Genomic DNA, 20,102 nt, shown 5'->3' on the forward strand with positions numbered 1-20,102 from the left:
GTGACCAATCAGAGGAGGGAACAGCTTCCTAGGGGTTCTGGTGACCAATCAGAATAGAGGATTCCTGACTCACCATCGTGGTTCCAGGAGAGGTTTGTGACGAGGGAGTCCACGCTGAATCCTCCCGTCTCCTGCCACTCCAGACCAAGCTTCTGCGGAGGGAAACAACAACAGCTGTCAGACATACATGTGCATCGATAAAGGTCAGACATCCAGGGAATAAGACAGGCAAGGTAACAGTTACTCAAGCAACTGGATAAGATTTGCAAACTGTTTGCACCAAAGTACAGCCCTCAAACCTGTTTTCATGGGAATATTTCAATTCATTTATCCTATTACAATCTGAGAAGCAACAAATACAATTGGTGAGGCCTAACTGTCAGTCAGTCATCAACATCAATGTAAAGGTCACTCTGCTTCAACCTGTTCTCTTCATGAAGGTCATTCAGTACTAGAAGCAGCAATGCTACAACAGCTGTCAAGTCAGCACCAGGGCCAGCAACATATTGTTGGGTACAGCTATCATTGATAATAAGCAGCATTTGCTTGTTAACACAAAATTATTCATGTTTTTCAGATGTGTGTAGACCAAAGGAACATCTTATTCTGTTCAAAATTTCTCCATCCATTTAATAATCTTAATTTCCTAAGTAATAATATATCACTGTAACAAGAACAAGAGATACATAATATATTTGACAATACAAGAAAAAGCTAAGAAAGTTTTCTTAGGTGACTCAAAGTCTGGTAAAGGCAGAACTGACTTAATTCTGTACACCACAGTGACGGATGTGTGTCAGTATTACGTGTAATAGCCTGGCAGTAGAAGACCTTGGGGTTACCCTGCATAAGGAGGATTCTAAACCCCACTAGTCCCAATAGGTCTTCGACATTCACCTTGCATACAATCAAGGCTCTTTCTCCGCTTGTTCAAGTTTCCCACACAACCCCTAGCTAATACAGACTGTGTTTACGTACATTTATTCTGACAGTATTCTGTCTCTCAAGCTCATACCTAAAACATCTGACAATGACCTACAAGGCTGGAAAGACTGGGTACATATGCACTTTTGTGCACCCAAAATTGGAATTGTACACATGATTCTTAAGCACCTAGATATTTGACCTGTGTAGCTTTACATACATTTGTTTGTTTGTTTGCTTTTACATGAAGGTACTGTACTATTAATATACACTATAATTAGTACATAGCATGTTCTTTATATTTAAGAGTCAGAAAAAAAACCTTTGTTGTTTTACTTATCTAAAATTTTGAAGTTAGCTGTAGAGTCTCAGAATCGGGCTCTGAAGAGAGGCAATAAGGTTTGAAATTTATTTCATGATGTGCACCCAAAGTGTTTTCTATGCACCTACATACTAAAGGTAAGGTGCATCGCAAAAATGGATTTTGAGCCCTAACCTCCCTGAACCACCACACACTGAAGACCCCTTCAACTCGGCTTTGGCAGGTGACCCCCCCTGGGACATGTGACACATCAATGTACCCTGCAAGTTGGCTCTGACAATGACCCCCCTGGGACATGTGACACATCAATGTACCCTGCAAGTTGGCTCTGTCAATGACCCCCCTGGGAGAACCAAACACATCAAAACTCCCTTCTACTTGGTCCTGACAGATGACTCCCCTGGGATAGCGGGCCATCGTGGCCGGCCTTGACGTAAGGTTCTGTCGTCCTGACAACCATGGCCGTGATCTTATCAGGTTACACAACAGAAGGCCAGACCAATTTGATTTTTTGGTTCTGGGATTTTAAAAATATGTGGTTGACTAAAAAATAATAATGAAGACAAAGCCTAAACACCAGGTTAAAGCCTCGGTTCAATCAGTTCAATCACACACATATATAAATACACACACATACACACATACACACACACACAAATATACATATACATACACACACATACACACAAGGCAAGTTGAAGCACACACACAAGCACACACAGATGCACATACACACACAAACAAGGCAAACACACACACACACAAGCACACACAAACACACACACAAATAGACACAGCCAAATCCATCCCCACTCCCCAAGTGAAGTACCAAACCAGTCAGACAGAACAACCCAAACACCAGATGGTGCCGTCATAATTTACAGCGTTGGTCTGTACTGACAAACTGGACCGTGAAGAGACCAATACCACACTTCTGTGGCCCTGACACACCGGGCCAATACCACACTTCTGTGGCCCTGACACACCGGGCCAATACCACACTTCTGTGGCCCTGACACACCGGGCCAATACCACACTTCTGTGGCCCTGACACACCGGGCCAATACCACACTTCTGTGGCCCTGACACACCAGGCCAATACCACACTTCTGTGGCCCTGACACACCGGGCCAATACCACACTTCTGTGGCCCTGACACACCGGGCCAATACCACACTTCTGTGGCCCTGACACACCGGGCCAATACCACACTTCTGTGGCCCTGACACACCGGGCCAATACCACACTTCTGTGGCCCTGACACACCGGGCCAATACCACACTTCTGTGGCCCTGACACACCGGGCCAATACCACACTTCTGTGGCCCTCACACACCGGGCCAATACCACACTTCTGTGGCCCTGACACACCGGGCCAATACCACACTTCTGTGGCCCTGGGCCAATACTGTAATTCACTTTATTTTCACGGTAGCAAAATTTCATGGTGAAAAGAAAATGGACATTTTCATTGAACTTTTACTTCACGGTGGCGGCAGATAGGATGTGTGAAGAAATCATTAATACTAACAATTTTTTTTTTCACGGTACAGAGGTGACTGTGAAAACAGTGAAGATAAATTAGTTACAGCGAAAGAAACAAGAACTACGGTACCACAATTCTGCGGCCCTGGGCCACCGGGCCAGACATTTGATCCTGACTCGCTGGCCAACTGCCAGGATTCACTTCCCTTTGGGCCACTACAGTAGACACAGAATATCCCTGAGTGGCCAGTCAATAGTTGATTGCCCAAGTGGTACAGCAGGTCTAAAGCAGCCGGTGCCAAACGCAATAAAATTCCATCCTGGGCTTTAACTCGATGATGAAAGTCTCCCACCCCAGGTCAGCTGTCACTGCGGAGGGACATCAACTAAGCTGCTCCATTATCAGACTGTTTCAGGGGGAGTTTGGGTTTAAAAAAGGTCACAAGAATAATACGACAGTTAAACTAATCTAATAAAAACTTCCATGATCATACAGTTGTGCTGCAATGTTCCTTCCACTAAACATCAACTAAACTGGTCCATTATCAGACTGTTTCAGGGGGAGTTTTGGATTTTAAAAAGGTCATGAGAATGATACGACAGTTAAACTAATCTAATAAAAACTTCCATGATCATACAGTTGTGCTGCAATGTTCCTTCCACTAAACATCAACTAAACTGCTCCATTATCAGACTGTTTCAGGGGGAGTTTTGGATTTTAAAAAGGTCATGAGAATGATACGACAGTTAAACTAATCTAATAAAAACTTCCATGATCATACAGTTGTGCTGCAATGTTCCTTCAACTAAACATCAACTAAACTGGTCCATTATCAGACTGTTTCAGGGGGAGCTTTGGGTTTAAATAAAGGTCATGAGAATAAAAGGACAGTTAAAACTTAATATCCATGATCATACACTTGTGCTACAATGTTTCTTCAACTAAACATCAACTTAACTGGTCCATTAATATTAGATTGTTTCAGAGAGAGTTTTGGGTTTCAGAAATGGTCATGAGAATGATATACAGCAGTTAAAACTACAACTTTCATGATCATACAGCAATTTTCCTTCAAGAGGTTCTAGGTATTTGTCACGTAATTCTATAAAGGGGGGGTGGACCTCTGTGTGTTGTCTTAAACGTTTCTTGAAGCCCTGCCAAACAGTAACTGTTTCCTTACAAAAGTCACTAAATTTTTTGTTGTGCCAATAAATGTAAGCCTCTTCTTCTTCTTAATTGGCCCAACATTAAGAGTATGTAGGCCTCAAGTTTGGCCCAGGGCCATTGTCACATAATTTAGCCCAGGGCCATGATAACAGAACCTCTAGTCTAGTCTAGTCTAGCTAAACCTTTTGTTGTGCCAATATTTAGCTTCTTCTTCTCGTTAATGACCAAACATTAAGAGTATGCAGGCCTCAAGGTTGGCCCAGGGCCATGGACACATAATTTAGCCCAGGGCCATGATAACAGAACCTCTAGTCTAGTCTAGTCTAGCTAAACCTTTTGTTGTGCCAATATTTAGCTTCTTCTTCTCGTTAATGACCAAACATTAAGAGTATGCAGGCCTCAAGGTTGGCCCAGGGCCATGGACACATAATTTAGCCCAGGGCCATGATAACAGAACCTCTAGTCTAGTCTAGTCTAGCTAAACCTTTTGTTGTGCCAATATTTAGCTTCTTCTTCTCCTTAATTGATCAAACATTAAGAGTATGCAGGCCTCAAGGTTGGCCCAGGGCCATGGACACATAATTTAGCCCAGGGCCATGATAACAGAACCTCCAATATTTAGCTTCTTCTTCTCCTTAATTGATCAAACATTAAGAGTATGCAGGCCTCAAGTTTGGCCCAGGGCCATGGACACATAATTTAGCCCAGAACCTCAGCTACTCTTGATTCTGTGCCAAACAGCAGTGGGAGGGGGGTGGTTTGACCTCTGTGACACGTGCGGTCTAGACGATGGACGTTTCCCAGGGAGCCACATCACGGAGATGACCTGATTATTGATGGAAACACTTTCAGGATTGGGGATCACGCTTGGATGGGGCCAGAACAATTCAATTACTAGATTCCCGTCACATAACAACAGTAAATCTTAGTTTGAAAATTCATCTGTGCTGGTAGAAGTCATCCTGAAACAGCATTGAACTGTAATTTCCAACTCCTTCCTTGACAGATACTGGAGCTGTACAGTCAAAAATTTCCAATTTTTGTGTTGGAAATAGTGGTGTGTACCTAAACCGGAGTTTAGGTTTAGGTTCGAACTCGAGTCCAGAGGTTAAGGTTCAGGTTCGGACTTGAAAGTCCGGACTTGAACCAATGGAATATGTGTGCTACGAATATTTTTTCCTGTTTCATGTAAAATTGCATATCGGCATATATTTTACATGCAATTTGAAAACTATAATATGCAGAATTATACAGTCAGTAATTAATCCAGAAGTTCAGTTATAAACACAAAACAGCAATGTTTTCATATTTTTCCAGTGCAATTTTCATGATCTAAAGAAGCTTTAAGATGGTTTAAATCAAAAAGGAGTGTAAAAGCGAAGTCCGGACTTGATTCCAGATGTTTAGGTTTTTTTGGACTTGAACCTAAAGGTTAGGAACAGGTCCGGAACAGGTCTGGGGTTTAGGTACGCACCACTAGTTGAAAATTATGTATACAATTCAAACTTGTTCAAGTAACAGTAAATCAGCTTAACCTTCTCCCTGCTGAAGCAGCCATTTGGCAACTTGTATTGGTTACAGGGTTAGGCAGCAAGAAGAAGGTTAATACTTGCTTAGGCCTGCACTACTAATTTTAGTAAATCTGTGCTACTATCCAATTTGACTCAACATGATATAAGGAAATAGACCTGGCTTTTTTCCCCAGACAACCCTAAACACCCTTTTTCTTGAAATTTGTCAACTTTACATGTATCTATTTCCAGTGCAAATCAGATTAATTCAGTAATATTTGAAGTTTCTTATGCTCATTTCCATGATACCAACACTAAAACACAATGATAAAGGTTACACATCCAGGTAAAACGTTACGTAATGAAAAATGGATAAAGCAACTAGATAAACCCTTCAGAGAATCTATCTGATTGATTTATTTTCATCATCTTGGCGTGAGTGTTTCATGGATGGCCATAACCCTCCTCCTCCAGTCCTCCCTGTCCTCCATTGCTCTTGGCAGATCTTCTGGTGTGCATCCTGCATCCTCACAGAGCTGCTGTATGTTTTATTTTACATCAACCAAACTAAGACAATTTCTAACCGTGGCATGATTCGAGCCAGATTTATGCTATGACGACCACTGTAAAATTTCTCCTAACAGTAACAGCAATAGAGACATGGAGCAGCACTTATTCAGTATTTATAGTAATGTGTGCCCTGGTTAAGATTAATAAAAAAACAATAAAAGTACAAACAAATGGGCAGGGTACTTGATATAAATCATGTAATCAATTAACTCCTAATATACCTTAATGAGAATCCTAATGATCATTACTAATTAGCCTCCTCTAATGTGATAATAATTGGTTAGACTAAGACTAGGATGAGAAGAACAACATCAATAGGTATCGTTTTGTTCTGGCCCACAGCGTGAAACTGATATGACCTAGTTATAAGAATGACAAACTGCCTATATGAGATAACCATAATGGAGAACATATCAGGCTTTAGTAGAGCTGGCAGTAAAAATGACAGTGGGTACTATAAATGCAGAAATGTTCGCAGGGATTTAATTTCGCGGTAGGAAGAAAATGGAGTGTTTGCGGTGGTTTTGAGTTTGTGTTTGAAACAATAGTTGTGCTACGGTCACACAGTAGAATGGCTTTTTACGGTGGGTTTAAGTTAGCAGTAAAGAGTTCACCACGAACTCCACCGCAAACATTACTGCAGTTACAGTATACCAGGGTAGGTTTTCCGATCATGAATGCTGGGCTCAACACCATTCTTTTACCTGAAAGTTCACTTCTGATTCAGGACAATTTGCTGCAATTCCTCCATTTACTTGCCTGCTCTTTTGCAACCCTTTCCAACGAGTGAAACCTTTACTATATTAATCTATCAATTTTCTTGTATAGCTTTCTAATGTACTATTAGCAATCCAAGCCTTTGTATGCTGGTACTTAGCTAAATTATTGTTCATGATATATACCCAGCCTGGATTTTTCTAGCCTGCAAAATTACATGTATTAATTTTGTATCTGCAATTTGGGAATATTTTCTACAAATGGCAGATTGCAGGTTGGTATTCAGAGCCCTAAGATATGATACTGTACATGCAGAAATGTTTGTGGTGGCTTTATGTTCTCAGTTTTCAAGGTAAGCTCTTCGCTGCAAACTTAAAACCACCGTGACCATTTTTTTTCCTCTTTCCCCAATAGTCTACTATTATATTGTCACAAACGCGAATTTAAAACCACAGTGAACACTCCATTATCTCCCTACCTCTAAATAAAAACCATGCAAACTTAAATGTATTTACAGTATATACCTGACACACATAGGAGAAACACCAATGCGTTGTTTATTACATTTCCCATGACCTAGTTTGTAAATACAGCATCACAAATAACACAGGTGTCAGGATCTAACTTTATCATAACCTCTGCATGGTTGGCTATCATTCTGCTGTCATGGGAGTTAGTCTACTGAATCAGGCGCATTTCCATTACTGTAAATGCAGAAATGTTCAAGGGGATTTAATTTCGCGGTAGAGAGAAAATGGAGTATTCGCAGTGGTTTTGAGTTCGAGATTGAAACAATAGTAACGCTAGAGTCACACAATGGAACGGCTTTTCATGGTGGTTTTAAATTTGCAGTAAAGAGTAAATTTTGTCTTTTTATGGCACATTTCACAATCGAAGGTTTAAGATGGTTTAGAACAATAAAGATAATATAAATGAGAGATATTTTTTTGCAAGTCCGGACTTGGATCCAGACCTTTAGGTTTTTTGGGACTTGAACCTAAACATTTTGACAAGTCCAGTTCAGATCCGGGGTTTAGGTGCGCAGCTCTACTTCCAGTCTTGGCCATGTTCCAATTGTAGTCAATTGAGTCAATGGTTGGGGCAGGGCGGCATAACATGATTGATAGCCTGGCTTCTAGCATTGGGACAGAGGTCAGGGGGTAAACTACAGGAGCACACGCTAGCATGGGAGCTTTCATCAGAGGACAATCACTGATCGATTGGTACCAAATCCTCCGCAATTCTGATGCCATTGATTATGTTTACTCATTTGATAAACTACTGTAATTCTTGTTTCTTTCACTATAACTTTATGGTCACTGTTTTCACAGTCACCTCTGTACCATGAACTTATCATCACAGCAAAAAATCTGTTGTAATTATTTATGATTCCTTCACACATCCGTTCTGTAAATGGCTTGCCGCAACCGTGAAGTTAAAGTTTAGTGAAAATGTCCATTTTCCTTAAACCGTGAAATTTTGCTACCGTGAAGATAAAGTGAATTACAATATGATATAAGTGAGCTGAATACTGTAGGATACATACAGATACAGATTAACCATCATTACTATAATCACAAAACGTTGAACTCAATAAGTAAGAATTTAGAGCTGATATTTAGACTAGAGCAGGCACATGCTATATTTTTCTCCACTCTCTGTCCATCTTTTTAATGTTACATGTATCTGCAATTTGCCTCCGGGCAAGAACTTGCAATGAACTTTTCAAGTAAAATGCATGTACTTTTACCACTACCAATTTCCTTGCCTATTTAAAAACAAAACAGACTCAATATACCATGAATGACATTGCCATGCAAGCTCATCTGTGTTGGTACTAATCATAGTAGAGTGCTTAACTTTCTACCAACACTAAGGTATTCACGGATCAAATTATCGATTCTGAAGTGGTCATTGAAAATTTGATACGTGAATACCCTAGTCATGGAAGAAAAAAGTTTAGCATTGTACTATGAATGACATTTTTTATTTGTTTATTTATCTATCAGTTCAGCATGTACATGCCAGGGTTGCCCAACTAGCCGAAGGCTATTACTAAGGGCGAACCCATGTGCGGTCATAGGACTGTAGGTTTTGGACCATCGCACACTGGGGCATGCCCCTACTCTTTTTCGAAAGGTGTGGTGGCTTCTTTTACATGCGCGGGGTGTGGCCCTCCCCAAACACGGGACCTCCATTTAACATCCTATCCAAGGGACGTTGATAAACATATTCCAAGGGTATCTTGTACTCATTCCCATCCCTGTATGCCCAAGTAGCCTTATAAAGCAGCCGTGCTACAGTAGCTAAGTCCTGGTCAGCACGGGAAATCTCCACCCCCTCACATGGGCAATCATGCGGTAATGAGGTCACAGGTGGACCAATATGACAGCCCAAGGATACTTACTGTTACAGCCGCTGGATATGACCTTTAACCTGCAGTAACCAAACTGAACTTTCTTTCTTCCACCCCCTGTAGTAAATTTCTGCTTTGCAGCAAGTTTCAATTGCTTTTTAACCCTTTCCTTGCTGCAGTAGCCTTTTTGCACAACATTTGTAGTGGTTACAGGGTAAGGCAGCAGGAAGAAGGTTAAAACAAAAGTGCTTTACAATTTCACATTGTAGGGGCTCAATATGTCAAGCACTGCACAGCTCAACTTATCACCACAAAGGTTAACTTTAACTTGAATTACAAGCTGACTCATCTTCAAATTTGACACAGTCGTTATACGTTTAATACCAAACGTAAGAAGTAAATATGTATTTTTCCATTTCAGAGGCAAGGCAGTCTGTAGAATACTGAATGCACTTGGAGTGACCTTGTTGTCAGAAATCTAGGTCTTAGTAACCAGAGCAGCACCTAGCATCTTATCATTATTGAGGACACAGAATCCCAAATGATATCAGGGGATTACAAGATGGCACTGCATGGGCACATGGCATTCAGCACCAAGGACAGGCACAAGGTACCAACTAAAATGAGACCCCAGGGTTACACTACATTTAGCACCAAGGACAGAATGATGAAAGATGAAAAGGGAATCTCAGGTAAGCTATACCTGAATACACTTAGAACCTGAAGTTAAAGGGAAGTCAGTATGAGACCCCAGAGTCACATTACAGTCAGCACCAAGGACAGGCACAAACTACCAATTAAACCCGGACTCTAAACCTACTAGACAAGTCATAGCATCTATACTTTGGCTAAATATAGGTGAAAGAGAGGGAGACTGACCAAAGTAAAAACAGAAGAAAGGAAAGACCTAACATTCACATTGTATTCAGCACCAAGGACAAGCACAGTACACAAAGAACCTATGAGATGTCTCAATTCCTCTATAATTGCTCTTTTTGGCAGAGAAGAGGACTCTAGAGAGACTTAATGATTCTGAATCACTGTAAAAGAAAACATTTTGATGTTGTGAGTCAGACAAAACCACGGTCTGATTGGAATTTCAGGTAGAGCGGGTCGGAACAAAGGGCGCTGACAGAACAATGACTCACCTCATTGGTCAGGATGGACTGTTCCATCTGAAGGAAAGGGGTGCTTTCTCATCCAACTCAATCTGAATTTTTTCTATAATATTTGCTTACTTTTTATGGTATTTCACATATATTTTGTATCAGGCAAAAAGTACAATTGTTTATATGACGCATTCTACTCTATTCGTTTACTTGCCTTGTTATTTACATTTAACAAAATTCTACTTGTGAGGAATTTCAAAATCAAATATATCAGAGAATACACTATGAAGCCTCAGCATGAAAAGAAAAATTTCAATACTGTAGAATCCTTGCCTACAATAACAGTAAAAATTTGTACGATTTTAAGTATCCTATTGATTGTGTTACATATTGAATGTTTTTTTCCCAGGGTTAGCCCTTGAAAATAGCCATCCGCTAGTTGGGTAACCCTGGCATGTAACAATGTTCATGCTGAAACAATGAATAAATAGGTACGAGTACTGTAATTTTTGTTTCTTTCACTGTAACTTTATGTTCACAGTTTTCATAGTCACCTCTGCACCGTGAACTTATCATCACCCTGAAAAACCTGTTGTAATTATTTAGGATTCCTTCACACATCCGTTCTGTAAATCACTTGCCGCCACCGTGAAGTTAAAGTTCAGTGAAAATGTCCATTTTCCTTACACCGTGAAATTTTGCTACCGTGAAGATAAAGTGAATTACGGTATGAAAATCCTTCTCACTTCTCTATTGACCCGAGATCTGAAGTGAAAATGTCCATTTTCCTTACACCGTGAAATTTTGCTACCGTGAAGATAAAGTGAATTACGGTATGTTAATCCTTCTAATTTTCCTATTGACCCTAGATCTGAAGCTGTTCCACTGGACACCCCCGAGGGGATTCCCAAATGGACCAGTCCGTCCCAAATCTTACACCTGCAGCTGAATCCCCCCCCCCCCTGCTGGGATCTGTCTGAATAATTTACACCCTGATACTAATCCAATCACATATCCTGGGACTTTATAGGTCACCCTTCAACCAGATTCTTTCCCTCGCTTGAACAGATATTTACCCTCCGACACACATCAGGGCTGGACGTATTTTATTGCTGAAAACTGCAAGATGTAATTTGATACTCAGCCTCTACGATAAACCAGATAGTGAGTGAGTTGGAGTGACCATGCATTCTATAAACTTGCAAATTTACATGGTGGTAATATCATTTCTGCTATACTGTAATTCACCTTATCTTCTTGGAGCAAAATTTCACGGTGTAAGGAAAATGGACATTTTCACTTAACTTTAACTTCACGGTAGCGGCAAGCTAAGTGATTTACAGAACGGATGTGTGAAGGAATCATGAATAATTACAACAGGTTTTCACGGTAATGATAAGTTCACGATACAGAGGTGACGGTGAAAATAGTGAACATAAAGTTACAGTGAAAGAAACAAGAATCACAGAACAAATTTTTTTTCTGCAGAAGAATAACCACATCTCCACAAAAATTATGGCTCACAAAAATATTGCTGACTATAATTTTGATGTTCAAAGTAGGCCTATAGGTTTAAGTTCATAAAAGAATACTGTGATTCTTGTTTCTTTCACTGTAACTTTATGTTCACTGTTTTCACGGTCACCTCTGTACCGTGAACTTATGATCACCGTGAAAAAGCTGTTGTTATTATTTATGATTCCTTCACACATCCGTTCTGTAAATCACTTGCCACCACCGTGAAGTTAAAGTTCAGTGAAAATGTCAATTTTCCTTACGCCGTGAAATTTTGCTACCGTGCAGATAAAGTGTAGCAGAAATGATATTACCACCATATAAATTTGAAATTTTGCTACCATGAAGATAAAGTGAATTACAGTATTTTAGGCAATCTACTATAGATTCTAACCTAGTTGAAAAATCTTAAAATCTTAGCCTGGAATCACATCAGATTCTACAGTATCCCCTTTAGGGCTGGGTAAATCTTCCTCAGAACCTAAAAATAAGGGCTTCGCTTCTAATCAACATCGACTTTCCTCAGCTCTGCTCCGCTCAAGCAGCTTACTGCCGCTATCAAACGTTATGGGGCGTAACCTTGGTAACCACTAACATGACGCAAACGCGGGCACGTTGCCTGGATTAAGGGATCGGATTGAGTTTTGTGTCAGATCATTCCACAGCCCTAAAGGAAAACCCTGACTATCTGAAAGGACATTCGCTCATTTTCTGCTAGAGAAAAGGATGTTAAGAAGAAAATTCACCGTTTCACAGTTACCATTGACAGGTTCTTAATATTTGTTAGAATACTAAATAACAACATGGAATAAGCCATAGATGTATACATTTCGGGCCTTAAATCTAACAACAACAGAGTTTTTAAACTCTCTTGTGGTTTAATAATTTGGTTACAAAATATTCAAAACAACAGAAGAAGCAGCAATAGTCAGCAGTCATATACTGTAAATGCAGAAATGTTCGCGGGGATTTAATTTCGCTGTAGGTAGAAAATTGAGTGTTCACAGTGGATTTGAGTTCGCATTTGAACAATAGCAGTGCTGCAGTCACACAGCCGAACAGCTTTTTGCGGTGGTTTTAAGTTCGCAGGAAAGAGTTCACTGCAAAAACTGCGACACATAAAACCACCGCGAACATTTCTGCATTTACAGTAAAGTGTACCACCCACATGCATGTGGTTTGGGACAACCTCGAGTCATTACCACCTGAGTCACTTACTAGATATTACCATAAAGGGACGATTGATATCCAGGTGCTTTAGCTGTTGGTTTACTATTACATAAAAGACAAGCAATTTGGTGAGTAAGCGTCAACAGACATGTACATGTAGAGAGAGGGCTGAGAAGCATCTTTTTACATGTATTCCAGCCTTTCAATTCTAAACAAAGACTCTCTTTGAACCTTTGTGACCTCTAGTGCCATATCTGCCCAGGCCCAAAGCTTGGTTAATAGCTCTAGCCCACATACAGTACGTTAGAGTCTCTCCCTTCCAGGATTCTGTATGTTAGAAGGTGATATCCCAGCAGGATGGGGTTAGTGGATGGGGAGGAAATTAATGAGCGGGGGAGGAAGTCGTATTTTCCGCGTCTGTATCACTATAAGCCCTGCAGGACCCCCATGATAAGATTATAGGTAGTGTCGGAGTTGTAATTCATTTACAACGAATCTACGGGTGGTCGGCAATTTGTTGATTAAAAGGCAGTAACGATGGCGTCCCTACATGCCTCGACTATGGAATTTTCCGCAAACGTGTCCTACAGTTTTCCTGCACTGATGGTTTTTCAGAGTTTTAGAAAAATAAGATCATTGTGGTAGCAAAATTAGAACAATTCATTGTCATGATTGTAACTGTCACTGGCGTTATTGACATATAGGATATTTTTCAATGATCATCTTGATAAAATTTATGTCAAATATACAAAAAACATGATGTCAATGACAACACAACCGAACACAGATAGGTTTTGAAGCTAAGAGAGAGACTCTTACATACAGTATCCGACACAAATATTTCGACTTTCGACCAAAATCTTGACTGATCAACTACAACTACAACCGTTATTGAAATATAGGATATTTTCTTATCTTCATCCTAAAAAAATCATGTCAAATGTACAAAAACATGATGTCAATGACAACACAACCAAACACAGATAGGTTTTGAAGCTTATAGAGAGAGAGAACCTTACATTTGTTGCTCCAGTCTTGCTAGTCCCTGGGTACGGCTCAAAGATGTAGACATTGTTGGCATAGGAGGCTGCAATCTGAAAGAAAAATTGAAGAAAGGTTAACTTTTGTCCTCCTGGATTTCCAGAGCAAAAATATACCCCCACTGCTGAAGTGCCCAGACACCTTTTAAACAAAGGGTATTAGTTTGATATTGATCATTTTTAGTTACTTCGCTTTACAACAACCATGCAGGGGCAACGTATGCATTCTAGAAATACCCTCAACCCGACAATTGTCAGGGCTAGCATACAGAACAAGCATGTGCAAACCGACAATTGTTGGGCTCAGCAGGACTAGGGTAAGACTATACCTCGTCTAAACTCTAATAATTTGGACAGCTGTTGCCGTGATCACAGAGTTGCATTGTGAAATACATCTTAACAAGTATCATCAAACTTAGTTACTTGTAAAGTCTTTTTTATTCCCTGATAGGTATAGCAGAGTCAACAGAAAATGAAAACAAACAGATCAATGTATCTAAAATAGATTTAGGCAAAAGCAATGTTAAAACAAGGGACATTTTACATGTAAGGGTTGGAAATAATGAGTTATAATTTGTTTTAACTTGTAAACCTTTTATTTAAAAAGACCTTGCTGCGAGAGCTCTTAAACTGAATATATCAGACAATCTGTGATTGTTATTAATAGCCGTAAGATGAACAGTTCTACCAATGTATTAAAAATAGATTTAGGTAAAAGCGAGATGAATTTAAAACAAAGGAGATTTTACATGAAAGGGGTAAGAAGGAATGAGTTATAATTTGTTAACTTGTGAACCTTTTTTTAATAAGAGCTTGCTGCAAGAGCTCTTAAACTGCTACATATCAGACAATCTGCTATTGTTATTAATAGCCGTAAAATGAACAGTTCCCCCTGACTGATCAGAGAGCTGAAAACGTCCGTCTGTTGGGACGCCGAACAGCTTAGTCTCATTTCCCACGTCACTAACTACAACCTTCTCAGTGTTCCCCACTTCCTGTTAAGTCACATCGCACCACAATGTATCCATTAACGTCAGCCCTCCGCTCATACATCTACCCATTGTTGTCAGCCCCAGTGTCCCAGCTGACACCAGGTAGTGATGATTGCAACTGAATCAGGTTGGGCGTCCCCACTGAGACCAGTGTCTGATTCTTCAGTCGGATTTCCACATGGAGTTGCCTGAGTTGGTGGAAGCTCTTGGGCGGAGGATTTATGTCACCCAGTCATAATTAGTATGACAGTGAGTGTCGTCGCCGTAACAGCTATAACATCAGTACCAAGGACTTCCCCAGCCTGATACAGAGTCTATGCAAGTGTTTCGTGAAGGGGCCAACATTGTTATACTGCTATACAACATGCCTCACCATAACAGCTATCATATCAGTACCAAGGACTTCCCCCAGTCTGATACAGGGTCTATGCAAGTGTTTCGTGAAGGAACGAGCATTGGTTAGACTGCTATTACTAGCAGAGCATATCTCACCATAACAGCTATCAAATCAGTACCAAGGCTGAAACAGGGTCTATCAAAGTGTTTTTTGTTGGGACCAACTTTGGGACCAAACTTGTTTAAAAAATATCTAAAAACATGCCTGCGTACCTTTCCATTCTGCGAGCAGTCCACGCACCCCACCTGAATGTTTCCCCGGGATGTTCCGGGGAAGATCTGGACACGCTGAAAATCACTGCCGAGGATGACCAGGTCGCACCCCGACCCGTACGCCTGGAGGGAACAACAACGGGAAAAACTCAGCATCATATTTAAGGCAACTCAAGCAATATTTGTGCACGCAAAATCGGATTTTGAAAGTCAATTTATTTAGTCGTTTCTATTCATGATTAGTTCAAACAACACTATCACAATGTATATCGAAGTCCATGATACAAAAATATGACATCGTTGTTATGTGAGAACTCGCTGAAAATTGTCGCCGGGGTTTTTGTAGGTTCACGAAACTAAGGGGATCATCGTATGGTATGTTTTTGCACGGTTTTGAAATGCTCAAAGTATGAAGTTATTACACAAATGTGCTATACAGTGTTAGTAAATGTCACTACAATAAAGATTTCAGCATTCTTTTATTTCCATTTTTTTGTCCCTAATATTGCTTTGGTTTCCTTTAAGAAATACACATTCTTAGTCTGACATTGTCTTGCTGCATTTGGAATGATCTTAACTTACACAAGCAAATGACAGCAATTGTCAAAAAGCAACAACTCTTCATTCATCATTCACATGTATGTATGACATCATGATTTGTAAAAAACAAATTCATCACTTTTACATTCTTTCTGGTGAGACTTGCTTGAAGACACTTTATTCAACAGAATCTCACATACAGAAAAACAGAAATTACACATACAAATACTATTTAGTAGTTAACATAACATAACATTTAGTTCTCCCAGTGTTTGTTCTCAAAAGAGAAAAAGTACTGGTCTTTTATTACAGTTACTTTTCCTGCTCCAATATCAAGGCTTACATGTGTTCTGTTCTACACTGGGCAAACACTTTGCTTCACACGCCACGCAATTAATCAAAGCAGCCAGCCGCAAGCCTTTCTTCCACAGAAGGGTCATCCGCCAAATGAATGGCTGACACGAACCCCACCCCTAGCCATTCCGCAAATGGCTGGTCTATGATACAGACTTAAATCAGAGATACTGCCATGGATGTAGTGCTGTGTACCTCAACTCATGTTCAGGTTCAGGTCCAGATTTAAGTCCGGAGGTTCAGGTTCAGGTCCTGACTTCTGAGTCTGAACCTGAACCCATAGCATATATGTGATAGTTTTCAGTTACATGTAAAATTGCATGTTAGCATAAATTTTACATGTAATTTGAAAAATACACATGCAAAATCATATACAGTCAGTGGTAAAGTCAAAAGCTAAGTAATAAACACAAAACAGTCAAGTTTTTGTCTTTGTATAGTACAAATTTCGTTTTTACAAGTCCAGTTCAGGTGCGGGGTTTAGGTAGCAGCTCTAAGGAGGATATGATATCCCTGCCATATTACTACAAGGTAGACAAGGGTGTGCACAGACATGGGAGTCAAGGGTTCTGTTGTGCTTTCTTTCTAGCTTAGGGAGGCGAGTAACTTTCTTTCTTATGTTATATTATCTTAACCTTCTCCCTGCTGCCTAACTCTGTAACCATTAGAGATTTGGTGCCAAATGGGTACCTCAGTTTGCTAAAGGTTAAGAAGTCACAAAGCTGCAGGGCTAGCCCTTTGTAATAGCCACAGGCTAGTTGGGCAGGCCTGGCTGTGTGTGTTGAACAGCCAAACCAATAAATGAATAAATAAAACTGCCTTTATAGGGTCATCTACCGAAGACAAAGAAATTTCACTTTTGTCACGTATTCCCACTGTTTTCTGGATTACTGTATATGCAGAAATGTTTGCTGGGATTTAATTTCGCGGAAGGGAGAAAATGGAGTGTTTGCGTTGAATAAATTCATCAGTCACGTTTACTTGACAGTTACGAGAACATTCTTCGAACAGTGACTAGAAAATGGTAGCGAAAATACGCACCTCCAAATTTTCGACGACTCCTGTCCGTCTTGTTCACGGAGTGGCCTAGTCTCGCGAGAACACGAGACTAGGTCGAGACTTGTGACGATCTTCTTGCCTCCCCCGCCTCCTTGGTTGGGAGCTGCCCAAGTCCTACCTACCCCTGCTCCGCAAGGAGGCGGGGGAGGCAAGAAGATCGTCACAAGTCTCGGCCTAGTCTCGTGTTCTCGCGAGACTAGGCCACTCCGTGAACAAGACGGACAGGAGTCGTCGAAAATTTGGAGGTGCGTATTTTCGCTACCATTTTCTAGTCACTGTTCGAAGAATGTTCTCGTAACCGGAGTGTTTGCGATGGTTTTGAGTTTGCATTTGAAACAATAGTAGCGCTACACTCACAATGGAACAGCTTTTCGTGGTGATTCTAACTTCGCGAAAAACGTGAACATAAAAACACTGCGAACATTTCTGCATTTACAGTACTCTTCAAGCTGGATGTAAACTTGATAAATAAATGGGAAGGAAACATTCCAAAGCCCTTCAGAGGCTGTATCTGCGGTTTTATCTGCATTTCCAATCATGATTCCCCGGACGAACGTCCAGTGCTCAGGTGTTGGCCCCCCGTTTAGTTTACTGCTAATCGCAGCCCAAGCAATAAAGGGTGATTCTGCAGCAATAAGACGTGCCACAACGTGACATAACTGAAGACAGCCTTCTCAACATCCCGGGTTGGGATCACGATTCTCTCCTATCTCCTTCCCAATCGATACTTACATCACCGTTTATCTTTGTCCTGATGTTCTGTTAATCTTTAGTAGGATAAAGTAGGGGTCTCACTGGACTGTTGCAAATTGTAATAGGAAAATTTGCAAAGTTACCAATTTTCCCTTCTGGTTGCACTGCCCTGCTGCACATTTGCACATGAAGCCCACGTGAGCCAAACAAAATGCCAGCGCCTGGATGTTACATTCTCAGTTTCGATAGAAGATAAATCTATCTAAAATAGTAGTGTTGCCACAGAATTCAAAACCATTGTACAATGAATAAAAATTCATCAAAAAGAGATTCGCAGTGCTGAGAGGAGGTTCACCATTTTTCACCCATTAGCCCCATTTTGTCAACTGTGAATTTTTTCAAACTTAAAAAAATTCGCAATTTCAGGCAAAAAGTTGCACATGTAGGTGCTCATCATGAACTTATCATCACCTTGAAAAAAAAGGTAACACATGTAATTATTTATGATTCCTTCACACATCCGTTCTGAAATCACTTGCCGCCACCATGAAGTTAAAGTTCAGTGAAAATGTCTATTTTCCTTATGTATCATGAAATTTTGCTACAGTGAAGATAAAGTGAATTACAGTACCTGCTTTAGTTTTTTACGTTCTCCAAGAGACAGACACCACACATATGATACATTTCATCCCGCCAGTCTGGTACCAAATTACACCCGGCTAGATCAAATCATACCTGCCCCATCACATGCACACATGTCCCATAGGGACAGCTACATGTAGTAACCATAGACAAGCAGGAACGTATACTTGCAATGATGGGTCAGGTTAATTCTATTATATACACAGCTACATGTAGCTTGTACTAGTGTGTATATTACAATATAGTTACTTCCTGTTATTAGTTACTTCCCGTACTACGTAGTTGGCGTGTGTTTTATACTGTAAGCTCTGATGAGATGGTATTGTGAACATATTACTGGTTTTTGTGGCATGTTATAATTTGATTGCCTTTCTAGATTGCCAAGAAATCTCATCACGAATCATGTTTGTGAATATACTCAAAGTCAAAGGCCTCACAAATTTCATTTTTGGTTCTCATATTTTATAAACTTAGGATGCTAATCTGGATCATTAACATGAAAACAGAGAAAAGTCTGTATGTTAACATTGAAACAATTTTTTATTGGTGGTCAGATTTAGATTTTCCTCCCAGGCCTCTATTTTCGTCCTGACCTCTTGTGAACTATTTTCTCTGAAATTTCTAAAAGCCAACAAAATGATTTGGTTTGTGCCCAGAACATTTCTTTTTTTTATCTCTGATTCCGTGTTCGTCATAGCACTTTATTAAATGTCACAGAACCTTGTACAATGTGTGGCTTATATCAAGTTTCTAACAGAACATTCCGATTTGAAAACTTTCAAGATGATGTCTGGATCTAGGTATGATGAATTCGGAGCTGACATTGTAAACTTATATTTTCCAATGGATAATTTTGCAACTAACAGCAGTTCATTGATGTACCGAAACCTGTTTAACATATGTAGGTTATATCCAAAGATGATGTACAGCAAGAGATATAGAATAACTAAATAAAAATAATGGTTTAACAATTTTACAGTCAAAGAAAAAGTGTTCTATATATTCTATAATATGGCCAAAAATACACTTATCATTTTTTTACAATTCTCATCTTATGCAACAATATTCTTGTCGGATATGTAATTCATCTACCAGAACAGTCTATTTGTTAAAGGGATGAACATTATATGAAGACAAAATTGACTGATATGAGAATCACAGCATTTATACATATAATGAGATCCATTCATGGTTCATAACCTTATTATTACATGTCTAATCTGAGATAGGCATCTTATAATAAAAGAAGCTGAACAAATCTGTAGTCATCTACTTAGTCCTTGGAAATATACTTAGGCACTGATTTATACGATTATGTGATTTTAA

General features: G+C 39.9%; 1 protein-coding gene across 1 annotated transcript in view; it reads right to left on the reverse strand.

The window, feature by feature from the left end:
• Nucleotides 1-20,102, reverse strand: part of LOC136426459 (dmX-like protein 2) — a 112,204-nt gene that overhangs the window by 81,583 nt on the left and 10,519 nt on the right. The window contains exons 2-4 of the mRNA XM_066415123.1: nucleotides 15,489-15,611; nucleotides 13,867-13,941; nucleotides 74-152 (exon numbers count right to left, since the gene is read on the reverse strand). Of these exons, the coding sequence (XP_066271220.1) occupies nucleotides 74-152; nucleotides 13,867-13,941; nucleotides 15,489-15,611 (277 nt within the window). The remainder of the gene's footprint in view (nucleotides 1-73; nucleotides 153-13,866; nucleotides 13,942-15,488; nucleotides 15,612-20,102) is intronic.

The sequence above is a fragment of the Branchiostoma lanceolatum genome, chromosome 2 (genome assembly GCF_035083965.1).
Source record: "Branchiostoma lanceolatum isolate klBraLanc5 chromosome 2, klBraLanc5.hap2, whole genome shotgun sequence".
In the NCBI taxonomy this organism is placed as follows: domain Eukaryota; kingdom Metazoa; phylum Chordata; class Leptocardii; order Amphioxiformes; family Branchiostomatidae; genus Branchiostoma; species Branchiostoma lanceolatum.